The 20,849-nt window shown below is 45.3% G+C and overlaps 1 protein-coding gene across 1 annotated transcript; it reads right to left on the bottom strand.

The window, feature by feature from the left end:
* Positions 1-597: 597 nt before the first annotated feature.
* Positions 598-18,701, bottom strand: DUS3L (dihydrouridine synthase 3 like). Its single transcript, XM_066635303.1, has 13 exons — positions 18,600-18,701; positions 16,139-16,442; positions 15,164-15,775; positions 12,658-12,699; positions 11,160-11,312; positions 10,509-10,625; positions 8,680-8,745; positions 8,282-8,392; positions 6,630-6,726; positions 4,725-4,800; positions 4,004-4,192; positions 2,686-2,814; positions 598-768 (listed from the first exon to the last, which is right to left on the bottom strand). Exons 1-13 carry the CDS (start codon positions 18,632-18,634, stop codon positions 696-698), a joined length of 2,004 nt encoding a protein of 667 aa, XP_066491400.1. The 5' UTR covers positions 18,635-18,701; the 3' UTR covers positions 598-695.
* Between the last annotated feature and the right edge of the window lie 2,148 nt (positions 18,702-20,849).

Raw genomic sequence — 20,849 nt, 5'->3', positions numbered from 1 at the left:
GATTTTAGTTTATGCATGGACTCTGGAACATAAAATCCCACGTAAAACATGGACCAACTGTATTAAGATGCTGTTTTATCTGATTGAACATGTTTGAAGCTGTCATATACCAAGTTTAGACTATTGATCCATCTATTTCAGTATTATCTGCTCCATATGACAGCAGGTTTCCAAGATCTCGTGGCAGACACTTTCCAATCACCTGCTACTTGATCTACACTTTGATTGAAGATACTTCTTCAGGCAAAATATGTGTACTGATGCCCCTAAGTTGCCCTCAAATGGCTGTGGATCTGAAGAACAGAAGAGAAATAATGAGGCCTTCTGAACTAGAACAAATTGGTGGTGGCCACCATTTTGGTCTCTGGCAATAGCCTGGATTCATGGCCTTATGAAATCACACCAATAAGAAACCTTCAAAAGACTCCCAGGTAACAAGAGATTTTACAATATGGAACCAAATCAGAATATGCATGCACACACAAACTTCTTGGTAATGCTGGAACCAAGAAGTATAACTGGATGGCAGCCAACCCACCAAATGCCAGAGATAGGCTGGCGTGACAACACAACTTTGCAGACACCACAACAGCCAAATTAAAAATAGAATTTTTTAATTATTCAAACTGCAAGAGCCACAAAGTGTTCATAGACTCCCCAACACACAGAGGACACTCCATAATCGTGCGCCACTATTACTTGTAAGAATTTGCTTTGTGTTTTGGCAGGAAAGTAAAACTGGAAGGAACAGGACCCAGAAGCATCTCACTGCAAGAGGAAAAAAACAGAAAATGATTTGTGTACATTCTTTTCCAGTGCCACACATCTCCAAGAATACTCAGTACATGGCAGACCTCTCCACTATGGAATGAGAACTGGAAATACAAATGCCATTATATGCAATCAACGTAACAGCCACATTTAGACTAACACATATGGCTTTTCTCCATCTGTACAAAGCTGTAGTAGAGCTAAAGATGGTACAGGAGAACAAGTCTATCAATGACTACTAATCATAATGGCTATGTGCTATCACCAGGTCCAGAACAGCGTGCTTCTGAATACCCCTTACTGGAAAGCAACAGCAGGAGAGAGCTGGTGCATTCATATCCTGCTTGTGGGCTACACAGAGGCATGTAGTTGGTCACTGTGGGCAAAAAGGATACACAGTCTTTGCTTTGATTCTGCAAAGTGATATTCTTATGTACAAAAAATGGGTGAAATATTAAACAAATGAAGTGTTTTGGAGCAAGGGAAGAGAAAAGAAAGCAACCTGAAAACTCTGATAGTTATCCATTTTCATTTTTCAAAGAGCTCTGAGTATTTATTATTATTATTTAGGGGTTCTGATCCTGCCTTTTGGTCTCCAGGGTGACTCAAACAACAGTGATTTTTCATTTCAATATATAAAAGCCCTAAGCAGCTAACAAACAATTAAAACTATTAAAATACTGTAATACTCAAAACAGGACAACAGCAGCAGGGAACCATCAACCATCCCTCTAACTTGGGACAGAGATGGCATTTGCAGGAAAGCACCCTCAGAATACCTAAGAGTGTGGGCCAGAATGCATGGGAGATAACCTGGTCCCAAACTATGGCAGGCTTCAAAGGTCAATACCAGCACCTTGAATTGGGCCTGGAAATGAATGGGCAGCCAGTGTAGTCACCAAAGCAGTAGTCCAACAGAATCAAAGTGTATTGCTCCAGTAACCACCCAGGCCACCACATTCTACACCAACTGCAGCTTCTGAACTGTCCTCAAGGGCAGTTCCAAATAAAAAATATTACAATAATTTAGTTTTGAAGTCACAAAGGCATAATCCATTGTGGTCAGGTCCAATCAACTCAGGTACGGCTGCAGCTGGCACACCAACCGAAGCTGGGCAAACTCACAGCTCCAAGGACAGCTGTGAGTCTAGGAGCAATCCCAAACTGCTCAGTCTTGTCCTCGACAAAGATAATCCAGCAGGATGACCAAAGCTGTCTCTGTTCCAAAGCATGGCCTGAAGCCGGATTGAAAGGGATCCAGATAATCCATCTCATCTTGGCTCTTCTGGAGCTGAGAAGTCACCACCTGCTCAATCACCTTATCCAAAAAGGAAAGATTGAAACTGGATAACAGGCCTACAAAACTGAGTGTCAGAAAAGTTTTTGCTAAACTTCACAGTGATTTGATATGCATTTGGGGTACCGATTCAAAAAATGGCATCCGTTTTGCCCCATCACGTCTAGTTTTGGAGATATAGTATAGCCTCATTAGTGAATGGTTCAAGCAGCTTCCTCATGAGGAAGCTATGGTGTAGGCTTCCTCATGCGGAAGCTGCTTGAATCATTCACTAAAGAGGCTATGCCGTGTCTCCAAAACTAGAAGTGATAGGACAAAACAGATGCCATTTTTTGAATCAGCACCCCAAATATACCCAGGAATTGGTGTAAAGTTTAAGCAGAATGTGTGTTGGCCTGTGTAATTATCCAAGTTGGTGGAATCCAGGGGTGGTTGTTTTAGGAGGTGCACACAACTGCAGTCTTCAGGATGCTAGGCATTATTCCCTCCCGTAAAGATGAATTCACAACTGGTTCCACTCATTTGGTCAGACTAACCTGTGAAGATCATATTAGCCAAGTTGGGCAAGGGTCAAGTGCGCATGAAGATGGTCTCAAGCACCAGAGAACCTGTTTTACCTGATTTTAATCCAGTCGTCCACATTTTGACTTGCCATTAAGGTCTCCAAGTAGTCCCGGCCCACATAATAAGGTGGCCTCTCATTGATTCTCTGAGGCAGGCGTTCCAGTAAGCCAGCTGGAATATACCTTTCCAATGCAAACAAACAAAAAAGCAGTATACACATGTTTTAATGCAACTGCAGTTTTAACACCATCACTAATACTATTAGCAATACTCCACATAAATTTAGCACTTTGCATATATTTGCACTTCTGTCAATAGCCCTGAATCAGGCCATTATTATACCCTACTGCTTCATGGGCAGAGGTGAGATTCAAACCCAATCAACAGTTCAGTCTCTTCGCCACTATTCTACACCAGCTTCCAAAACAGAGCAGATTCACTACTCTGGAAGCACCCAAGGACAAAGATGATACCCTACAGCCTCCATCCCAGATACCATCCAGCCCACTTTTGGCAGCTTCAAGGGAGTAATGGCAAAAAGGAGACTGTCGTGGTGAAGCAGTCATAACTCCCATATTATTACAAGCAAAATGAGCCTGCGATGTACTGAGCACACATTGGGAAGGGGCAGTGGCTCAGCAGGGGAACTGTTGTGTGGTAGCAGATTGCCAGGCAACCTGAGCCATTTTCAGCTCTAGGATCTCAGAAAAACCTCTTCCAAAGAATCCTGGGAAGCATTTCAACAACCAGCAACGGCCAGTGCAGGATGGCCACTGTATGGCCCACTGGCTTAACACTTCCTGTCAGCCATTACATCATGACAACGTAAGCTGGGATGGTAGCCAGCCTTGGCAGGGTACATATAGCTTGTGGGCTTTTATTCTATCAGTTTAAATGGACAGTAGCAGAACTCTCCGCATCCAGTGATTCCATTCAAATGCAGTGGAGTCATATGAATTCAGGTTCCTGAGAATCTCAAGTGCTACTCCAAACTAGAACCAAATTTCCAGCTCTCATGGGCTGCACAGAGAGGCTCTTAAATGGCATAAGCAATGACTGGTGAGCTCTCCAGAACAGGATTTCCTGCAGTCTGCGTAGATATGCAATTTTTAAAAAAATTGTATAATGTATCCAAGGTTCAGAATTCCACTTCTTGGCACAGAACTGAAGTTTTATCAGCATAGAATGTGACACACAGTCACATACCCGCACACACAGAGCTATGACTTGGGGTGAGCCACCTCCACTCCTCTACTCCAATTTTATAATGCAAACTGATGTTAAACCAGTGGTTGTTGCCATTTGGCAGGAAATAAAATGAACCACTGCAAAAAGGAACTTTGGTGGCAGCTGAAGAGCAGCTTTTGCTACCTGCACAGAAATGAGAGCCATTCCAGCAGAAACTTCCGGGTTTTCTCTACACCCTGTGTGTCTGATCCCCAGTGCTCCAGGCCATAGCTGGTGAAATCTTTCAGGATGTCAAATCTTTGGCCAGAGGAGATGTCCCAGTGCCGTTGCTCTTTGATTTCGGTGAATATCCAAGGCTTGATCAGTGCCCCCCTGTAGCCAGGAAGAACAGCTTCTGTGACAAAGGAACTAGTAACACAGTGCGCGCGCACACACACACACACAAGAACAAAACCAGCAAAACTGTACATGTACTTACCATGCACAACTTACTGTATCACCTTTTTGGATAGTGTCCGAAAAACCTGTGTATTGTCAGGGAGGGGGAAATTCACACATGAACTTGCTCAACATTCTTGAGATCTGCTAAAGAAGCACTCATATGGATAGGTTCCAAACTAGACCACTGGTCCAAAAGGCTCAACAGTAAGTATTACAACTGGCAGCAGATGTCTATGTTTGCTGGGTCTTCCCCAGCCCTGCTATTGGAGATGCTATCAGGGACTGAACCCTTCTGCATGCAAAGCAGGCACTCTGCAACTGAGCTACAGCCCTGGGAAGGGCCAGATTTAAGAAAGAAAGTACATTCCTAATGAACAGGAAGTTCTTCATTGCCTGTTTTTCCCTTGCTCATAGTAGTTTCAGCTTTAGTTCACCTTGAAGAAAGGGAGGGCAAGCCACTTGCCTTGCAATCATAATCCCCGAAACTCCGGTCTGCATGGCACGATTAGCATCTTCGAAAGACAGGATATCCCCGTTTCCTGGGCCACAGAAAGGGACAGCCGGGGTCAGTCATCAGAACATACATATCAATCACCTGCAGATTATTCAAACATCATGAGATGTGCTTTTACTATTCCTTGCTTCTCAAAATAGTTCTGGACTCAGCATTTATGGCTTCTCATCTACTGCTCACATTCAAGCTTTTTACACATAAATTGATTCAAAAACAGGCAAATGGGTCAGTACTGGTTGTAAAAAAAACTGAGATCAGAACAGAAAAACAGGGTTTAACAATGGAAGCTTCAACTAACTTGCTTGTTGTAATCTACTGCCGTCCTAATCTCTTCCACGTTAGTGCTGGCAGTGTGAAAGACACAGGATAAATTGTGGAAGTGACCTGCTTTGTGTCCAGAAGGCTTATGATCCAAAAAACAGGATGACAATTAAGGGATGGCACAGAGCTTTGGAACCATAGCAATTGTCTGCACTGAACAGGAGAATGGAGTAATTGACCTCCAAGATCTCTTCTAACTTCAGCATTCTATGATTTGAACTGGCCGCTTGCATGTCAATTGTGTCTTATGGACAACCACCAACTAGTGTATCACTGTACTTATAATCCTAAAAGTAGCTTTTTAGCCCCTGTGATGAAAGCTCTACTTTTTTGCTTATTTTTCTGTATTTTTGGACATTTCCAACCCCCCAGGAGCTCCTGTGCCGTTTCAGCAGTCAGAGTTGCTGGAATATCCTCCTGCAACATTATTTGCTTGGAAACTCCACTATTCCCCAGCCATGTGCTGGACGTGGATTCAGAGACTATCTTCCTGTCTGGGGGAGCTATTCTGCTTAACAACAAAGCTATCCTGGCAATTGGGTAGCAAACATGTCTGTTTAGGTCCAAAGGTTGGGAAAGAGAAGGTAAGTGAGTTTCACTCTTCCAAATCAAGTAAGCTGTTGACCTCATCCAGGCATGGTAATATATTCTTCAACCTAAAGAAATTCTAGGTTTTTCTCTGTCAGTTGCTGAATGACCCAATCCTTGGGAGTCCAGAGAGAAGCACTCATTGCCCCCCCCCCCAAGTGTAAGGACTATCAGGATTGCTACATTCCTTGAGCAATGTAAGTAGCTTAGGATAGGGACTAACTAGAATCGCATCAAGCAATCACCTTATTTTCCTGGTTTGCCAATTTACATCTGGCAATAGCTAGTATATAAACAAGAGGGTGGGACAAAACTATTTTGGCCCTCACCCCTGCTGACCAATTTGGCTGCCAATCACTGATGCATGAAAAAGTAGGAACAACACTGGTCAGTCAATCTAGCATCTATTTTCCAGCAGTGGCCAGCCAGAGGCTTTTGAAAGAGCCACGAGCAGGGAATGAAGGCAACAGATTTCCCGTTTGCATACCAGCAGCTGTTATTCAGAGGTATATAGAGGCTTCACATAGCCATCACAGCAGCTATCGACAGACCCCTCCACCTTCATGAATGTGTCTTTTTAAAAGCTGCCTAAGCTAATGGTCATAACTGCATCTTATTGTAGTTAATTCCACAAATTATGTGACACGAAGAAGGACTTTTCCTGCCTTGAATCTCTTATTAACTAGACTCTGAGATCTAGTTTTGTGGGGAAGGAACTACAGTAAAGACAGGAGCAGAGGGAAGTGGCAGACTGTTCCAAAGGACACAGAAAAAGCAAGGCTAGAAAAGATAGGAAGATAAATTCAGTGTAAGCGATTAAGACAGAAATGAAAACAATATGAATGCACATACAAAATATATTGCATTGCCTGATTTCAAAAGGTTAAGCTAACAGGGCAACACCAGTATACAGAAACTAAAGACAGCTAATCCAGAATTACCTACCAAAAAGAGGCATTGGACTGGCAATTTTTGCACATTCTGCTATGTATTCCCAGTCTGCCACCTTTGTATACCGCTGCTCTCTTGATCGGCCATGAAGCTAATGGTCAGAAAAGTTATAGTTAGTACTGGCAGAAGAAATCAGTGCACTATGTCATGCTATTTTCAAAACTTCAGATCTGAACATGGAGAAGTGGTCTATCACTAGTGATTAGCTATGACAGCTAAATGAGAGTTAAAAGGGCCCTCTCTGTTGACCTCAGAGAACAAATTGGATTATATGGAAAAAGGGGGTCCTTCAAATACCTTGGTCTTGAGACATAAAGGGCTTTAAGGGTAAAAACTAGCACCCTGAAATGTGCCCGGCAATGAACCGGCAGCCAGTGTAGCTGCCGAAGCAGCAGCCCAACTGAGTTGAACCCACAAGCATCCACAACCACACAGGCAACTTCACTCTGCACTAACTGCAGTTTCTGGATAGTCTCTTCAAGGCACCCCATGTAGAGCACATTGCAGTAATACAATCTAGATGGCAGTAGGGTATGTGTCACTGTGGCCAAGTCTGAATAATTCAGGTAAGGTCGAAGCAGTTGGATCAGCTGAAGATGAGTAAAGGCTCCCGTCACTGCAGTTGCCACCTGGGAATCCAGGAATCTAGGAGCAGCTATGCATCCAGGAGAACCCCTAAGCTGTGGACTTGCTCCTTCAGAGGGACTGCAACCCCATTCAGTGCAGGATGATAGATAAAACCACATGGAACTATTTATTAAATGAATTTTTATCTGACTTTTCCCCACAAATGCAGCACAAGACTGTCAATAACAAATCCGTAGTTTTGCATTAAATTTTAATGCACAGTAATTTTGTGCATTAAAAATACATTACAACTAAACTAAGCACAGCAGAAAAGATCATCACTGGCTGATGAAGCCATCAACATTAAAAGGCCTTGCAGGACAGAAATGTTTCCAGTTTCCCTTAGAAAACAGAAAACGAGCCAGTCAAATCTTTCTGGGAAGGGCATTCCAAAACTGAGGTGCTGCCACCAAGAAACCACCCAGCAGCCCAAGGTTCCCTACCGCATGCATCTGCAAAGGTGCTCCTGTTGCCGACTCCCTCCCCCCTGCTACTGCCTCTGTTGCCCTCTTTTACTTCCACCTGCCCTCCATGGCAGAGCACAGGAATTGTGGAAAGCAGAGGTTACAGTATTTCCTTCTCCTCTACCCCACATCCTCATCCTCCCCCTCCTTCAGGTGAATGTGATGTGATGCAAGGGGCACACCTTGCCCAGATCCCATGGTGCTCCCTTTGGCACTTGAAGGTTGGGGACCCCTGTGCCAGGTGGATGTCATTTAAAAATGGATATCCTTGAGAGGATAACTTCTGAAGTTAATCTCAAGGCTCTGACATGTTCATGTGGAAGAAGGCAGTCCTCCCCAGAATTCTCTTTCAGTTTGCTCAGCTCTAGAGGAGCAGCCTTTTGTGTTCAGTGCAAATACAATGCTTCCCTTGAACCGCGATGAAGAGATTGTGGTTTGTGCCCTCTCCCCACTTGCACACAAGTTGCTCCTTCTCCCAATCAGCTGTAACTGGCCTTCAACAGGATTTTGCACTGGCTCTACACAGTTTATGAAGGGAATCTGAATTTACAGTACCGTGACCAGGGAGACTCCCCACTCCCTGAGACTGGGAATTATTTTATGAGCCAAATTGATTTTCTCTTGTACGCCAGTCCGGATTTTCACCGTCAGGGGAACATCTAATACCTGGAAGAGAAAGGAAAGACAGACTAGACAAAGAATGGATCAGAAGCGCATTCCATGTCAGACAGAATTCACTCTTGACTGAGAATCTATGTGCTGAAAAATATTCATTAAAAAACTGAACAAACACATTGTTAAAAGTTTGCAGGTGATATGAAGTAACGCAAAGTAAGGATGAGGTAGATTACAGCAGTTCAGGAGGAGCATGAAGAACAGAAAGGCAGAGGAAATCCAAAATTGTTAGGAGCTGGTCAAGAGCTAAGCAAAGAATGGGTCTTTCTTTGACTTACAGAGTTCACACCTCGAACTATTTGTTCAAATTTATTGGTGCGGCTCATTAAGGCACAACCTCCACCCTGGAAGAGAAAAAAGAGAGGCAAGTTGTGACACACGCTTGGTAAAAAGCTCAGGTGCACCTTCTTTCAGTCCTCAGCCCCAATCTGGGGTGTGCGTGGGGGGAAAAATGAGGCATAACATTTGCAGACTCTGAGGCTGGTTGTTGAACCAATCCAAACAGCCAAACATTTTTTCATACACATACAAATAATAAAGATTATTAAAGAAACCTTATTCCCACCTATGACTGAAAGCCAGTGGCGTCACTAGGCTTTGCGTCACCTGGCGCCGGAGGCCAGCGCGTCACCCCCATGATGGAACTCCTTCTGTGCAGTGGGTGGGGCAATACCCCTGAGGAGTGGGCGTAGTTATGGATCATAGCCCCGCCTCCTCCTCATTGCCCTGCCTCCTCACTGCACACGCGCACGACACTAGATGTAACTGCAGCCGAGTTCGGAAGGGCAGGAACTCGGCTGAAGGTTTGAGGCTGTGGCATCGCAAGCTTGGTAAGCACACAGGGGGCAGGGGTGCGTGGTGTGTCACCCCCCTGCAGCATGTCACCTGGTGCAGCTCGCACCCCCCGCACCTCCCTAACGACACCACTACTGAAAGCCACCTGGCAAAACTATGCTTTAAAGACTGAGTTCAAATAATATATAGCTAAATACAATAGATCAGCGATTCCCAAACTTTTTAGTGTTGCAACCCACATCATCCTCCACGGTGGGTCATGACACGATGCTCCCTGTAGTGCTGAAAACCATTATTGGGAGCCTGGGAGGCCACTTCTGGTTCGCACTGGTTCCACAACCCACTCCATTGGCCACAGCAGGCTCCAGAATGCCCTGTGGAAGCAACCGAAAGCGACTCCTGGTTTGCAGAAGCAAACTGGATGTCACATCTGCAAACTGGGGGCCACAGAGGCCAATGGAGAGGGTGGCAGATCCAGTGTGACCCAGCAGTGGCTTTTGGGGCTCTCAATAATGCTTCGTGGCCATACAAGGAACATCGTGTTTGACCCACCACAAATGTACAAAGGATGAAGCATGCCTCCCAGAAGAGGCTGCAACATGCCATTCTTCCCAAGTACTTGTATCATAACAGTACTTGCATTTTTAAAATTTGCTGCTAAATGGAGACATCTTCAACTCCACTTCATTTACACTTATAACCCACCCTTCCTCCAAGGCACTCAGGGTGGTGTACATGATCCCTGTCACTATTTTATCCTCACAATGTCCCTTTGAGGTACGTTAGGTTGAAATAACGTAACTGGTGCAAGGTCACTTAGAGAGCTTCCTCGCTGGGCCAGGATGTGAACTCAGGGCTCTCTGAACCAAGTCCAGAACATGAATCACTAGAGCACACCAGCTCTCCACAGGAAGCTTGTAGAACTCCCATGTAACTAAGGTATTACACAGTTCTCTTGATATGTACATTTTGCTGGAGACTAGAGAAGATTTCCTCTTTGCTTTTGAATGGAATCAGACAAAGTGATTGGGGAAAGAGTTTCAAGGATCCCCTCCATGGAACCCAAGATGACTCACTCTTGGCTGGACAAGTGGCTAGTTAGTAACCAACCCTCCTCCTTCACTAATCCAGAAGATTTATGTTTTGTTCTCACAGATCAAACTTCAGCATAAGGGCACCATGGGTCTGAGTTGGAGACTGCTGGCACGCAAAGCCTCTGTTCTGCCACAGAGTTCTTGCCCCTGTCTTGTTTTATTGTTTGCACAAACAGATACACTGTAACACTTTAAGGAACCAACACCACATACCCTACCTTCTTATACACCAGGTCAATCGGGCAGCCAACATTAATGTCTACAAAATCCACTTCAACAGCCTGGTTCAGAAGCTCTGCACATTTTGTCATCGTGTCTGGAAATGCACCTTCCAGCTGCAGAAGAAAAACACAAGGGTTGCACCAGCTGCACAACAAATGGACCGTGTACATGTAGAGCATGGAGAGGATTTAAACAAAAAAAAAAAACACGTGGAAATTCAGTTCCTTTTATATTCATGCCTTTTAACAATGGCAAGTTAGGTGGAGCTGGTAATGGCTTTTCGTTTATACGACTTTACAAGGGGATTTGGCAAATTTCATGATTCAAGTAGAGGCTTGACAAGCACCTGTTGGAGATGCCCTAAGAGAATTTCCTGCCTAAGGCAGGGGGTTGGACTAGATGACCTATTAGGTACCTTCCAACTCTATGATTCTAAGATGGTTAAATGTTCAGAAGCTGTCAACCTCTGAATGCCAGGTGCTGAATGACAATAGCAGGGAAGGACTCTTGCCACCATATGCTGCTTGTAGGCTTCTCCTGGCTGCCCATTATGGCAAATAAGGTATCATAATAAGTGTACCTTTGGCCTGATTCTTACACTTATGTTCTTACACTTCCTTCTTCTTGTCGTGCTGGCACTGAGTTACCTGAACACCAAAGAGATCCTCTGTGTAGTGTCGCTTCAGCAATGCCCACTCGGATGACTGTCCCTGAAGCAGATTTGTACATACAGCCATTTCCCCACAGGTGATGTCTGCCCCATATCGCTTGCATATTCGTCGGAATGGGAGGTTGCCACACTAAATCCCACAGAAGACACAGAAACACTTCTGGTTATCTGCGCGGCTTTTCGTAGGTTAGAAAATGAGTGTCTACATGAGCACATGAACACACAAGACCTCGTACTTTTGCTACTTCTGTGTATGCCACTCATTTTCATTTTATAGGAGGGCTGCATTAGGAAGTTCCTGGGATTGTTAATCCAGTACAATAATTGCTCCATTTCAGAAACATTTCAGGGACAAAGAAACAAGTTATAATCTACTTTACAGCAATATGCTTGTTACAATAACAAGGAGGTCTAAACTCCCCTAACAAAAGCAGACTATGATAGAGCCTGGTGGATTTTTCATGGGAAGCCATCCCATACTCTGGAATGCTTCAAGTGTTTTTGCTGAACACAGCATGGTGATTACCCACTAGGAGCAGAGTGTTCCAGTGGTGCCAACCCTGCGGAAGCTTTGCCCCATGGAGAGTAGATGAGCCCTTACATTGTATGCATTCTGCCACCAGGCAAATATTGGGCTTTTCCAGAACATTTTTAGTGAGAGTTTCCAAAGTTTCAATGCAGTTAAAATGATTTTCACTACCTGCGTTCTGGCTCAGCTGAGTTGTGTTTTCTGCTATTTTATTGTGCATGTGGTTATTATTATTTTTTTATGATATGGCTACAGTTAACAGCTTTGATTCCACAAAAGAGGAGCAGGTCATGATTGAAAAATAATGATAAATGACCCAGCACTTTGAATTGAACCTGGAAACTAACTGGTAGTCAACAAAGATGATAGTGGAGTGATGTGATCTAATCTACAGGCTCCAGTGAAAACTCTACCAGCTGCAGTTTGCACCAACTGGAGCTTCTAGAGCAGTGGTTCCCAACTTTAAGGAGCCTGTGGACCACTGAGGAAAAAATTGGAATCATCATGGACTACATATGACTGTGGAGAGTCCAATCTTTGGCCTCTCTGGTGGTTCATCTCCCAAGTGCTCCCCCACAGACTATCACGGAGGACGGAGAATGGTCTACCCATGGCCACAGCTGTCACTTCAATGGTTGTGGCTGTGGGCAGTCCATTCTCCGCCCTCTTTGGTGGTCTGCATGGCAAGACACTATAAGTGATCAAAGGTGATCTTTTTCCTGAGACCTTGCAGGCCACTTCTCAGGATTTCAAGGACCACCTGTGGTTGGACTTCTCAGGATTTCAAGGACCACCACAGGTTGGGAACCAGCGTTCTAGAGATATACAGATGCATACACACATGCATTTGCAGAATAACAGGGTTCAAATTCTGAGTTTCTCTCACGTCACATTGCATGCTTTGAATGTTGAAGTCATATGCAGAGCACAGAGGATTCTGACGTACCGTAGTTAGAGGGGCCAAATAGAGTTTGCCTTGGAGATCCAGCTGGATGAACAAAAACATGAAGGAGAAAAAAAATGAAGAGACATTAAAGGAAACTAATTTCTTCATGCCAACTTCTAAAGCAGGAATATATTACTTGAAAATGAGGTTTGGGATACATTGATTTCCACATTTTCAGAGCACATTTGCATCTTACTGCTTGCCTCCTTTCCAGTGGCAAAATGTGCCTACTATAAAGATAGATGGCAGCAACACAGTGGCAGGGCTTTATGTCAAGTCTACCAATTATGTCAAGTTCAATTATACATAACACTGGGACACTGCAGCACAGGGAAAGGCGTTTCACACCATTAAAGTTCGTGGAATATATAAGAAAAATAGCAGAACGAAGGCCGCAATCTCAACCAACTTTTCAGCGCTGGCATAGCTGTGCCAGTGCGGCATGTGCTGTATCCTGCAGGTGGGGGGCAGTCATAGAGGCCTCCTCAAGGTAAGGCAATGTTTGTTCCCTTACCACGGAGTTGCATTGCCCTTATTTCAGTGCTGGAAAGTTGGTTAGGATTGCGCTCTAAGGACAGTAACCACCATAGCCCACAGAGTCTATCACGCAATGCCAACTGCATCCTTCATAAAGGGACACTCAAAAAGGGATGAGTGGGATAAAGTCTGCCCTTGCTTGACCCAAATGACTTTTACACTTTTTAAATTAACCAATACAGCAGATGGTCTTATGGCACCTTAATGATTAACAGAGTTACTGTGGCAGAAGTAACTGCCAATTTGTGCCAGGTGCATGATGTGGTGCCCTCACTTGGCAGGCACATGTACAGACTGTGTAAACAGTGGCTCTTACATTTCATAGTCTTTTGCCCCACTGTAGATGATTCTTCTCATTTTGTACTCATGTGTACAAGTCTATATACGTGCATATAATATTTATATAGTACTTTAAGTGCGGAAAAGGCTTCATATGGACCAGGGGTGTCCAAAGTTTTTGGCAGGAGTGTCACATCATCTCTCTGACACTGTGTTGGGGGCTGGGGGAGAAAGAATTAATTTACATTTAAAATTTGAATAAATTTACATAAGTTTACATAAATGAATATATTAAAGATGAACTTTTATGAATGAATGAAGGTCTTGCAATAGCTCAAGGCCTATAAAAGGCCTTGCACAAAGCAAGGTTGGCCTTTTCTTTGCTGCTGCTACTGCATCACAGACGTGAAACAACAAGCAGTGGAGGGAGCCCTCATCCCACAGCTCACGTGAGAGGTCAAACAGTTGCCCTCATGCTTAGAGCAGTTGCGTTGGGCCAGTCTGGACTCCAACAAATCTCCAGAGGGCCAGAGGCTCATTGAACACTGGGGGCTCCCTGAGGGCCACATTGAGAGGCATCGAGGGCTGCAAGTGGCCCCAGGGCCGGGGTTTGGGCACCCCTGATACGGACTATTGTGTTGTTGTCTTACAACAACCATGAAAAATAAGAATTATTATTCCCATACTGCAGCTGGAAGCTCAGGCTGAGAGGGAACGAGCTAAGAGGGAATATACTAAGGCCACCTAAAGAGTTCAGGGCAGAGATGAGATACGAACTGGGGAAGTTCCAATTTGCAGTTCAGGTTCTTAGCCACTCTGCTATACTGGGTGTGTGTAAGATATACAGAATCTGCCAATGGGGTCTAGTTCAGGATGCACAAGCACACCACCATTCACCCCAAAAGTGCTCATGAATTTGTTTCTAAGCGGTCATTGCCAAGTTTGTGCATCAGGGTCCACAAGCCTGCTATGAGAAAACTACCAACATGCAATGAGAAATAAGTACATGAAAAGTACTGGTTAAATAAAAGTATAATCTACAGAGAAGCTGCTTGTTGTCTTTCTGCCTGATCTTGACTGGTCTCTGTCCAATCAGTGCAATTGGGGGCAGAGAGAACTCTGCCACAACTCTGCTTTGGGTGGGATTGAATCAGCCATGCCTGATACAGTGGAGCAACAAAATCATCAACCATGAGGAGGGTGCCCACTGCATCTTTGCATGAATCACTGCTTGAGGATTTGTCTCATTCCAAAGGACAATTCCCACTCCAAAAATCATGAGTTCATTTATGAGTGTTTATAGGCCACTTTTTGTTTAAAAATACCAAAAAATGATGTACAAAAAAAAGGAAGCCAACTTTTATGTGTAATGCACGATTGCCTTATCCCAAGCCAGACCATTGGTCCTTTCAACTCAGTAGTGTCTGCTACACTGAATGATAGCAGCTCTCCCAAGTCTCAAACAGTGGTCTTCCTAAGTTCTACCTAGGGATACTGCTGGCGCACAAATGTAGTATGCCTACAATTTTAATTTGAAGACATTGGAGGAGTAACAGCAACTTGTTTACTTTAAAACCCATTTCTGCCCAGCCCACTGGTGTATACATTTGATGATATATGCATATCATCATATTGCGTATATGCAAGGTGGGGCAGAAATGGCTTAAACACAGTTCTTGATTCTATTTACCTTTCGCTTCTCACATGGCCTCAGTTTGACAATATCTTCATCTGTCATAGTGCCAACTGTTTTGAGAACAGGTTCCACCTGTGCCACTTGCTGACATGGACCCTCCAAGACCACAGGCACGGAAACATCTTTCTGTGACATGCCGCCAACCTCTGGCACCTCCTCTGCAGCTGTGCTGAGACCCATGTCTTCCATGCTTCCTTTGGGTGCAGAACAGTTTGTGATCCCTTTCTCCCCCACAGTGGATGTGTCTGCAGCTTGACTCTTAGAGTCACTAGAATGGTTGGGTTTGCCCAAGTGCCGAAGATACTCGTTGGACCTGTCAAAGGAGACTTTCTTCTTGCGCAGTTGCTGCTGGAGCTCTTTGCTGAGGCTGTTTTTCACCACCAATTTCCCTTCCCACTTCTTCAAGAGGTCCACGTTTACAACATTCTTGCAGTCTTCCCCAAAGTGAGCCCCAGCAAACCGGCATGTGACCCCATAAATGCACTTGCCAAATGTCTCAAAGAGCACACAGCTGTCACCTAGGTCTGGTGGCTTCATGGCCAGGTACTCCTTGACATTATGAAGGAAACGGCACTTTGAGCCAAAGAAACATTTGTCTGCCTTTTCCTACAATGAGAGAAAGGTGCGGTTGTCAAAGATGGAACTAGCAGCACTATTACAAGTATCTGTGGTTTCTGTATCCAATGGAGGGGGGAGCACAGAACCCCTGTAGATATGGGGGGATCTCGCTTTGTTTGCCATATGATAAGAAAGAGTGGCTTATGATTGGAAAAGAAACAAAAACAGAAAATACCATCATACTAACAATTAAAGTCACAGCAGAAAAACAGTGCTGAATTTTTTTTTGCATTTTGGTTATTTTGTTGTTGATTTTAAATTTTGTTGTTACCCACCTTGAGAGCCACCCTAATGGGATGGGACAGTGGGGAATATAATTGCTAAAAATAAATAAACATACACATGCTTTACCTGGACTATGGATGGGCACAGGCGGTCCTTCTCGTAGTGCATTGGTTTCATGCACGGTCGGTTCTTATTCTGCCCTCGGGCCCTCTTCCGTCCTTGAGGCTCTTTGGTGTCATTGATTTCTTCATCTGCCACTTCCTGCACACCTTCTACCTTCCCATCTTCTTCTAGCTTCCTTGACTTGGCTGAAGGTTCATTAAGGTCAGCGCTGATGTTCTTCTCTGCTTCATCACCACCTCCTTTATTATTTCTCAGCTTCCCTTCTTGATCAAGGTAGGAATGAAACTCTTCTTTTGTAGAGCGGTACCTAGAGAAAGGTGGGGTCCCTTGTAACCTTTGCATCCATTTTGTATCACCTACAAGTCATGCTTGCATCCCAACCCCCACAGCAGAGAGATGGCTTCAATTTTTGTGCTGCATGTATCCATTTACTGATCTTATACGGGATTTTTAAAACACTGTGCGATTTTAAAAAATCTAAAAAGGAAAATATTTTTTCTCCTCACATCAAAGCTACTGCTCAAATCCATTTTTCCCCAGATTCTCTTTTACAGCTGAGTATTAGCTTAATACTAATACATTCAGGGACAGAAGTATCCCTGGTTTTCTATGGGTAGCTAAAGCTGGAGACAAAGGGAGACCTCAAAGGTGTGCTGAGAACAAGTTATTTGACTGGATGCCTGCAACTCTGCTTCAAGGATAACTGGTCCATTCAAGGAAAAACCAAAGCAATAATACATATGACTTTCAGGCTACAATCCTATGCACAGTTATGTTTACACTGACCAGACAATTCAGCTGGACTGGGTTGTAGTGGTGGATTTATTTAGTTTAAAGCACTGGTTCCCAACCTGTGGTCCATGGACCACAGGGGGTATGCAAGACCCTGAGAAGTGGTTCGCAAGGTCACAGGAATAAAATCACCTTAGATCATTTCCAGCGACTTGCTGAACAAGCACTCCCTAACAGACCTTTGGAGAGGGCAGAGAACGAACTGTCCACAGATGGCACTGAAGTGCTGACTGAAGGTGGTCCATTCTTCACCCTCTGGTGGTCCATGGGGGACTGCTCACTTCCCACGGATGAGAGATGTTTTCCCACGGACCACCAGAGAGGGTGGAGACACTGAAGGCTGCAGCTGTAGGCAGTCTGTTCTCCACCTTCACTGGTGGTTCGTGGAGGAGTGCTCACTTGAGAGTTGCTTCCCCACAGACCACCAGAGAGGGTGGAGATCAGACTGCCCACAGCTGGCATTGCGTGTGGTCCACAACTCTTCCAATTTTTGCCTCAGTGATCCATGGGCTCCTAAAGGATGGGAACCACTGGTTTAAAGTATTTATTTACTAGCCAGCCTAGAGGCAAATTTAATTCATAAGAACATAAGAACAGCCCCACTGGATCAGGCCATAGGCCCATCTAGTCCAGCTTCCCGTATCTTACAGTGGCCCACCAAATGGAGCACACCAGATAACAGGAAACTTGCAATCTGGTGCCCTCCCTTGCATCTGGCATTCTGACATGGCCATTTCTAAAATGACTGGTCTGGTCTGGTCTAGAGGGTAAATGGAGGTCTGGTCTAGAGGGTAGACCCTCCGTTAGCCCAAAGATAACATCTGAAGGTCACCAGTTCGAGGCCACCAGCAGCTACATGACCTTGAAGCAGCTGACAAGCTGAGCTGAGTTATTGCACCTGCTCTTTGGTGTGAGTGAAGAAGCGTCTTGGCTGCTCCAAGTGAGAGATGAAGGAGCTGCTTATCAGCTAGCGTGGGAGGCAACTGGGGGCCAGAAGTGATACCAGACCATGGAAGATCCATCTGAAATGTTGTGCAGTTCTTGAAAGATAGAACCTTTCTGTTACTGTAAAAATCCCCTTGGGGGCTTAGAGCCTGCCTATCTGAACTGCCTTGAATAAAGTTAGAGGAGTAATCCGATGACCAGAAAGGCGGTATATAAATACCAGTATTATTATTATTAAAATCAGGAAGTTTCACATATACATTATGGCTTGTAACCCGTAATGGATTTTTCCTCCAGAAATTCGTCCAATCCCTTTAAAGGCATCCAGGCCAGATGCTGTCACCACATCCTGTGGCATGGAGTTCCACAGATCAGATATTCCAGATTTCCACCCAAAGAAACTTTCTATAGAAAGGTTCTAAAGGATGTGAACCATCTTTGTTATGCAGGTTCAAATACTGTCACTGAAGAGCTAATGGAGAGAGGAACCACCTCTGAAGCAAGAGGCTGCTGGACGGCCTGCCTCAGATGCACAGGGGGAAGTCATGCCACTGATGGAGGGCATGGGGAGGAGGGTGGAGGGAGATCCCAAATTTTGCTCTATGGGAAGAGCTTGGAAGGGGCCCCACCTTCTGTTATGGGGAAGGGCTGGAGGAATTCCTGGTGGGTGCAGGAGTGAGGGGTCCAAGACTGAGATATGGGGAGCAGGGAGGTCTCCAGTACTCACTGGGCTTTGATGGGGGCCACTCCAGGAGCCTCCATAGCAAGGGAGGGACTGGTCTCCTTCCCACTCCCTTCAAGCACACGCTTCCCCCTCTGACAGCATGGCCCAGAGGGCGACCATAGATAGGCAAATTCCTAGAGCGGCAGTCTCTGACAGGAAGAGAGCGGTCGCTCATTACTTCCCGTTCAGAACGGAACTGGTACTTCCCAATAGTACCAAAGGAGGTATATCATAGAGGTTATTGGGAGAGAAGGGCACCAAGGCGTTGAGAGGTGCCTCCTATGATCCTAGAGTTAGAAAACGGCTAGAGTAATAGAAAAGGGCGAGAGTAAAACCGTGGCTCTTTGGAGACACTTCCTGGGTGATTGTTTAAAATAAAAGGTGGGGAGAGCTGCCCATCAGAAACCCTGGAGAAAGCTCTGTCTCCAGGACAGGCATAGCTTTTCAGGTCAACTAGGGACATGCAGTGGGTGGGGAGGCAAGTGAGGGCAGAGCCTCCCACCGGAATCCTTTGAAAAGCACCACCACTGTGTGAGGCTCCCAAGCACCCACAACCACACACTTTGTGGGTGAGGAGGCAGGTGAGGCAGAGCCTCCCCACCAGAGTCCTTCAAAAAGTGCTGCTGCCCTGTGAGGCACCCAAGCACCCACAACCCATGATTGGTTGAATTCAGGGACGTGCAGTGGGTGGGGAGGTGAGGCAGAGCCTCCCCACCAGAGTCCTTCGAAAAGGACTTTTCCTATCTCTATGAGCCTCACTATCTTCTAGGGAAGCTCATTTCTGTTCAATGTTGCATATATACATCAAATGTGTACACCTGTGGGCTGGGCAGAATGGGTTAATTTGTGGAACTCCTTGCCACAAATGATGGCATGGTGATGGCATGTGGCCTAAATGCCTTCAGAAGGGGATTGGACAGATTTCTGGAAGAAAAGTTCATCACAGGTTACAAGCCTTGATAGGTATGTGCAAGCTCCTGATTTTAGAAGTTGGCTACCTCAGAATGCCAGATGCAGGGGAGGGCACCAGGATGCAGGTTGTGTCTTGTTGTGTGCTCCCTGAGGCATCTGGTAGGCCACTGTGAGATGGTCTAGATGGGCCCTTGGCCTGATCCAGCGGGTAGTGATGTCATCTTGCCTAGGAGGATTGGACAGATTTCTGGAAGAAAAGTTCATCACAGGTTACAAGACATGGTAGGTATTTGCAAGGTAGAGGTAGGCTGCCTCTGATTGCCAGATGCAGGGGAGGGCACCAAGACGCAGGTTGTGTCTGTTGTCTAGTGTGTTCCATGAAGCATTTGGTGGGCCACTGTGAGATACAGGAAGCTGGACTAGATGGGCCTTTGGCCTGATCCAGCAGGGCTCTTCTTACAGATGTCCTGGTACTTCCACCACCAACCATTGCCTGATCAAGAGACCACTGAAACCAACGTAACTTTAAGGCTTTTATTGTGAGGAGTGGAATCTGACCCAAATAACACCCTTGTTCCAAATTCCCTGATTGAGTGAGGACCTGAGGCAGGCACTAGGCAGCAAGACTTGAGGCAAAGGCTGGCTGGTTGCTCCCTGGCTCTCCCAGGGGCTCCTTGCTGCAGCTCTCTCTCCTCAGTTCCTCCTTTGGTTTGTTCTCCTTAGCTCTGCTCTGCAGCTCCTTCTCTCCCAGCTTGCCTGGTGATCTTTCTTCCTCTGCAGAGCTTCCTCTCCAAGGCTCCTCACAGCAGCTCTTCCCTGGTGGTCTAATCCAGCTCTTGCTTGTGCAGCCCCTTTTATAGGCCTCTGCACACAACACACAGCAACCTCTACCTTCCCTCCACTGGTACTGCAGCCTCCTCTCCTGCAGTAGTTTTCCCTCAGGTCCTCCTCAGACTGAGCCCAAGTTTTACACATAACACTTGACTGACACATTCAGGAGCCTTCAGAATTCAGGGAGGAATTACCTCAGATCCCCTGTGTAAGGGATGCTAAATTGAAATAACACCCCATCTTAACAGAAATTTGATGATCAGAAGTTCAACAGGTGCTGACTTTTACCATTACTGCATCTCTTTGTAGGGGGGAACCCATTACATTTCATCCTGTTTAAAATTACAGGAGCCACACTGGGGTGAAAAGTTGATAATTCCACTTTTTGAAATGAAAGTGGAGAGAGGAGGGCCACAATCTTGGGTCATGTTATTAGCATATTTCCCCCCTTAATTATATCCAGTGTTATCTTCCACTAGGGGGCTTAAAGTATTGTATATTGGCAACCTT

The sequence above is a fragment of the Tiliqua scincoides genome, chromosome 8 (assembly GCF_035046505.1).
Source record: "Tiliqua scincoides isolate rTilSci1 chromosome 8, rTilSci1.hap2, whole genome shotgun sequence".
Classification (NCBI taxonomy): Eukaryota; Metazoa; Chordata; class Lepidosauria; order Squamata; family Scincidae; genus Tiliqua; species Tiliqua scincoides.
Note: the sequence above shows the minus strand (reverse complement) of the source record. Positions and strands in the feature narration are given on the sequence as shown.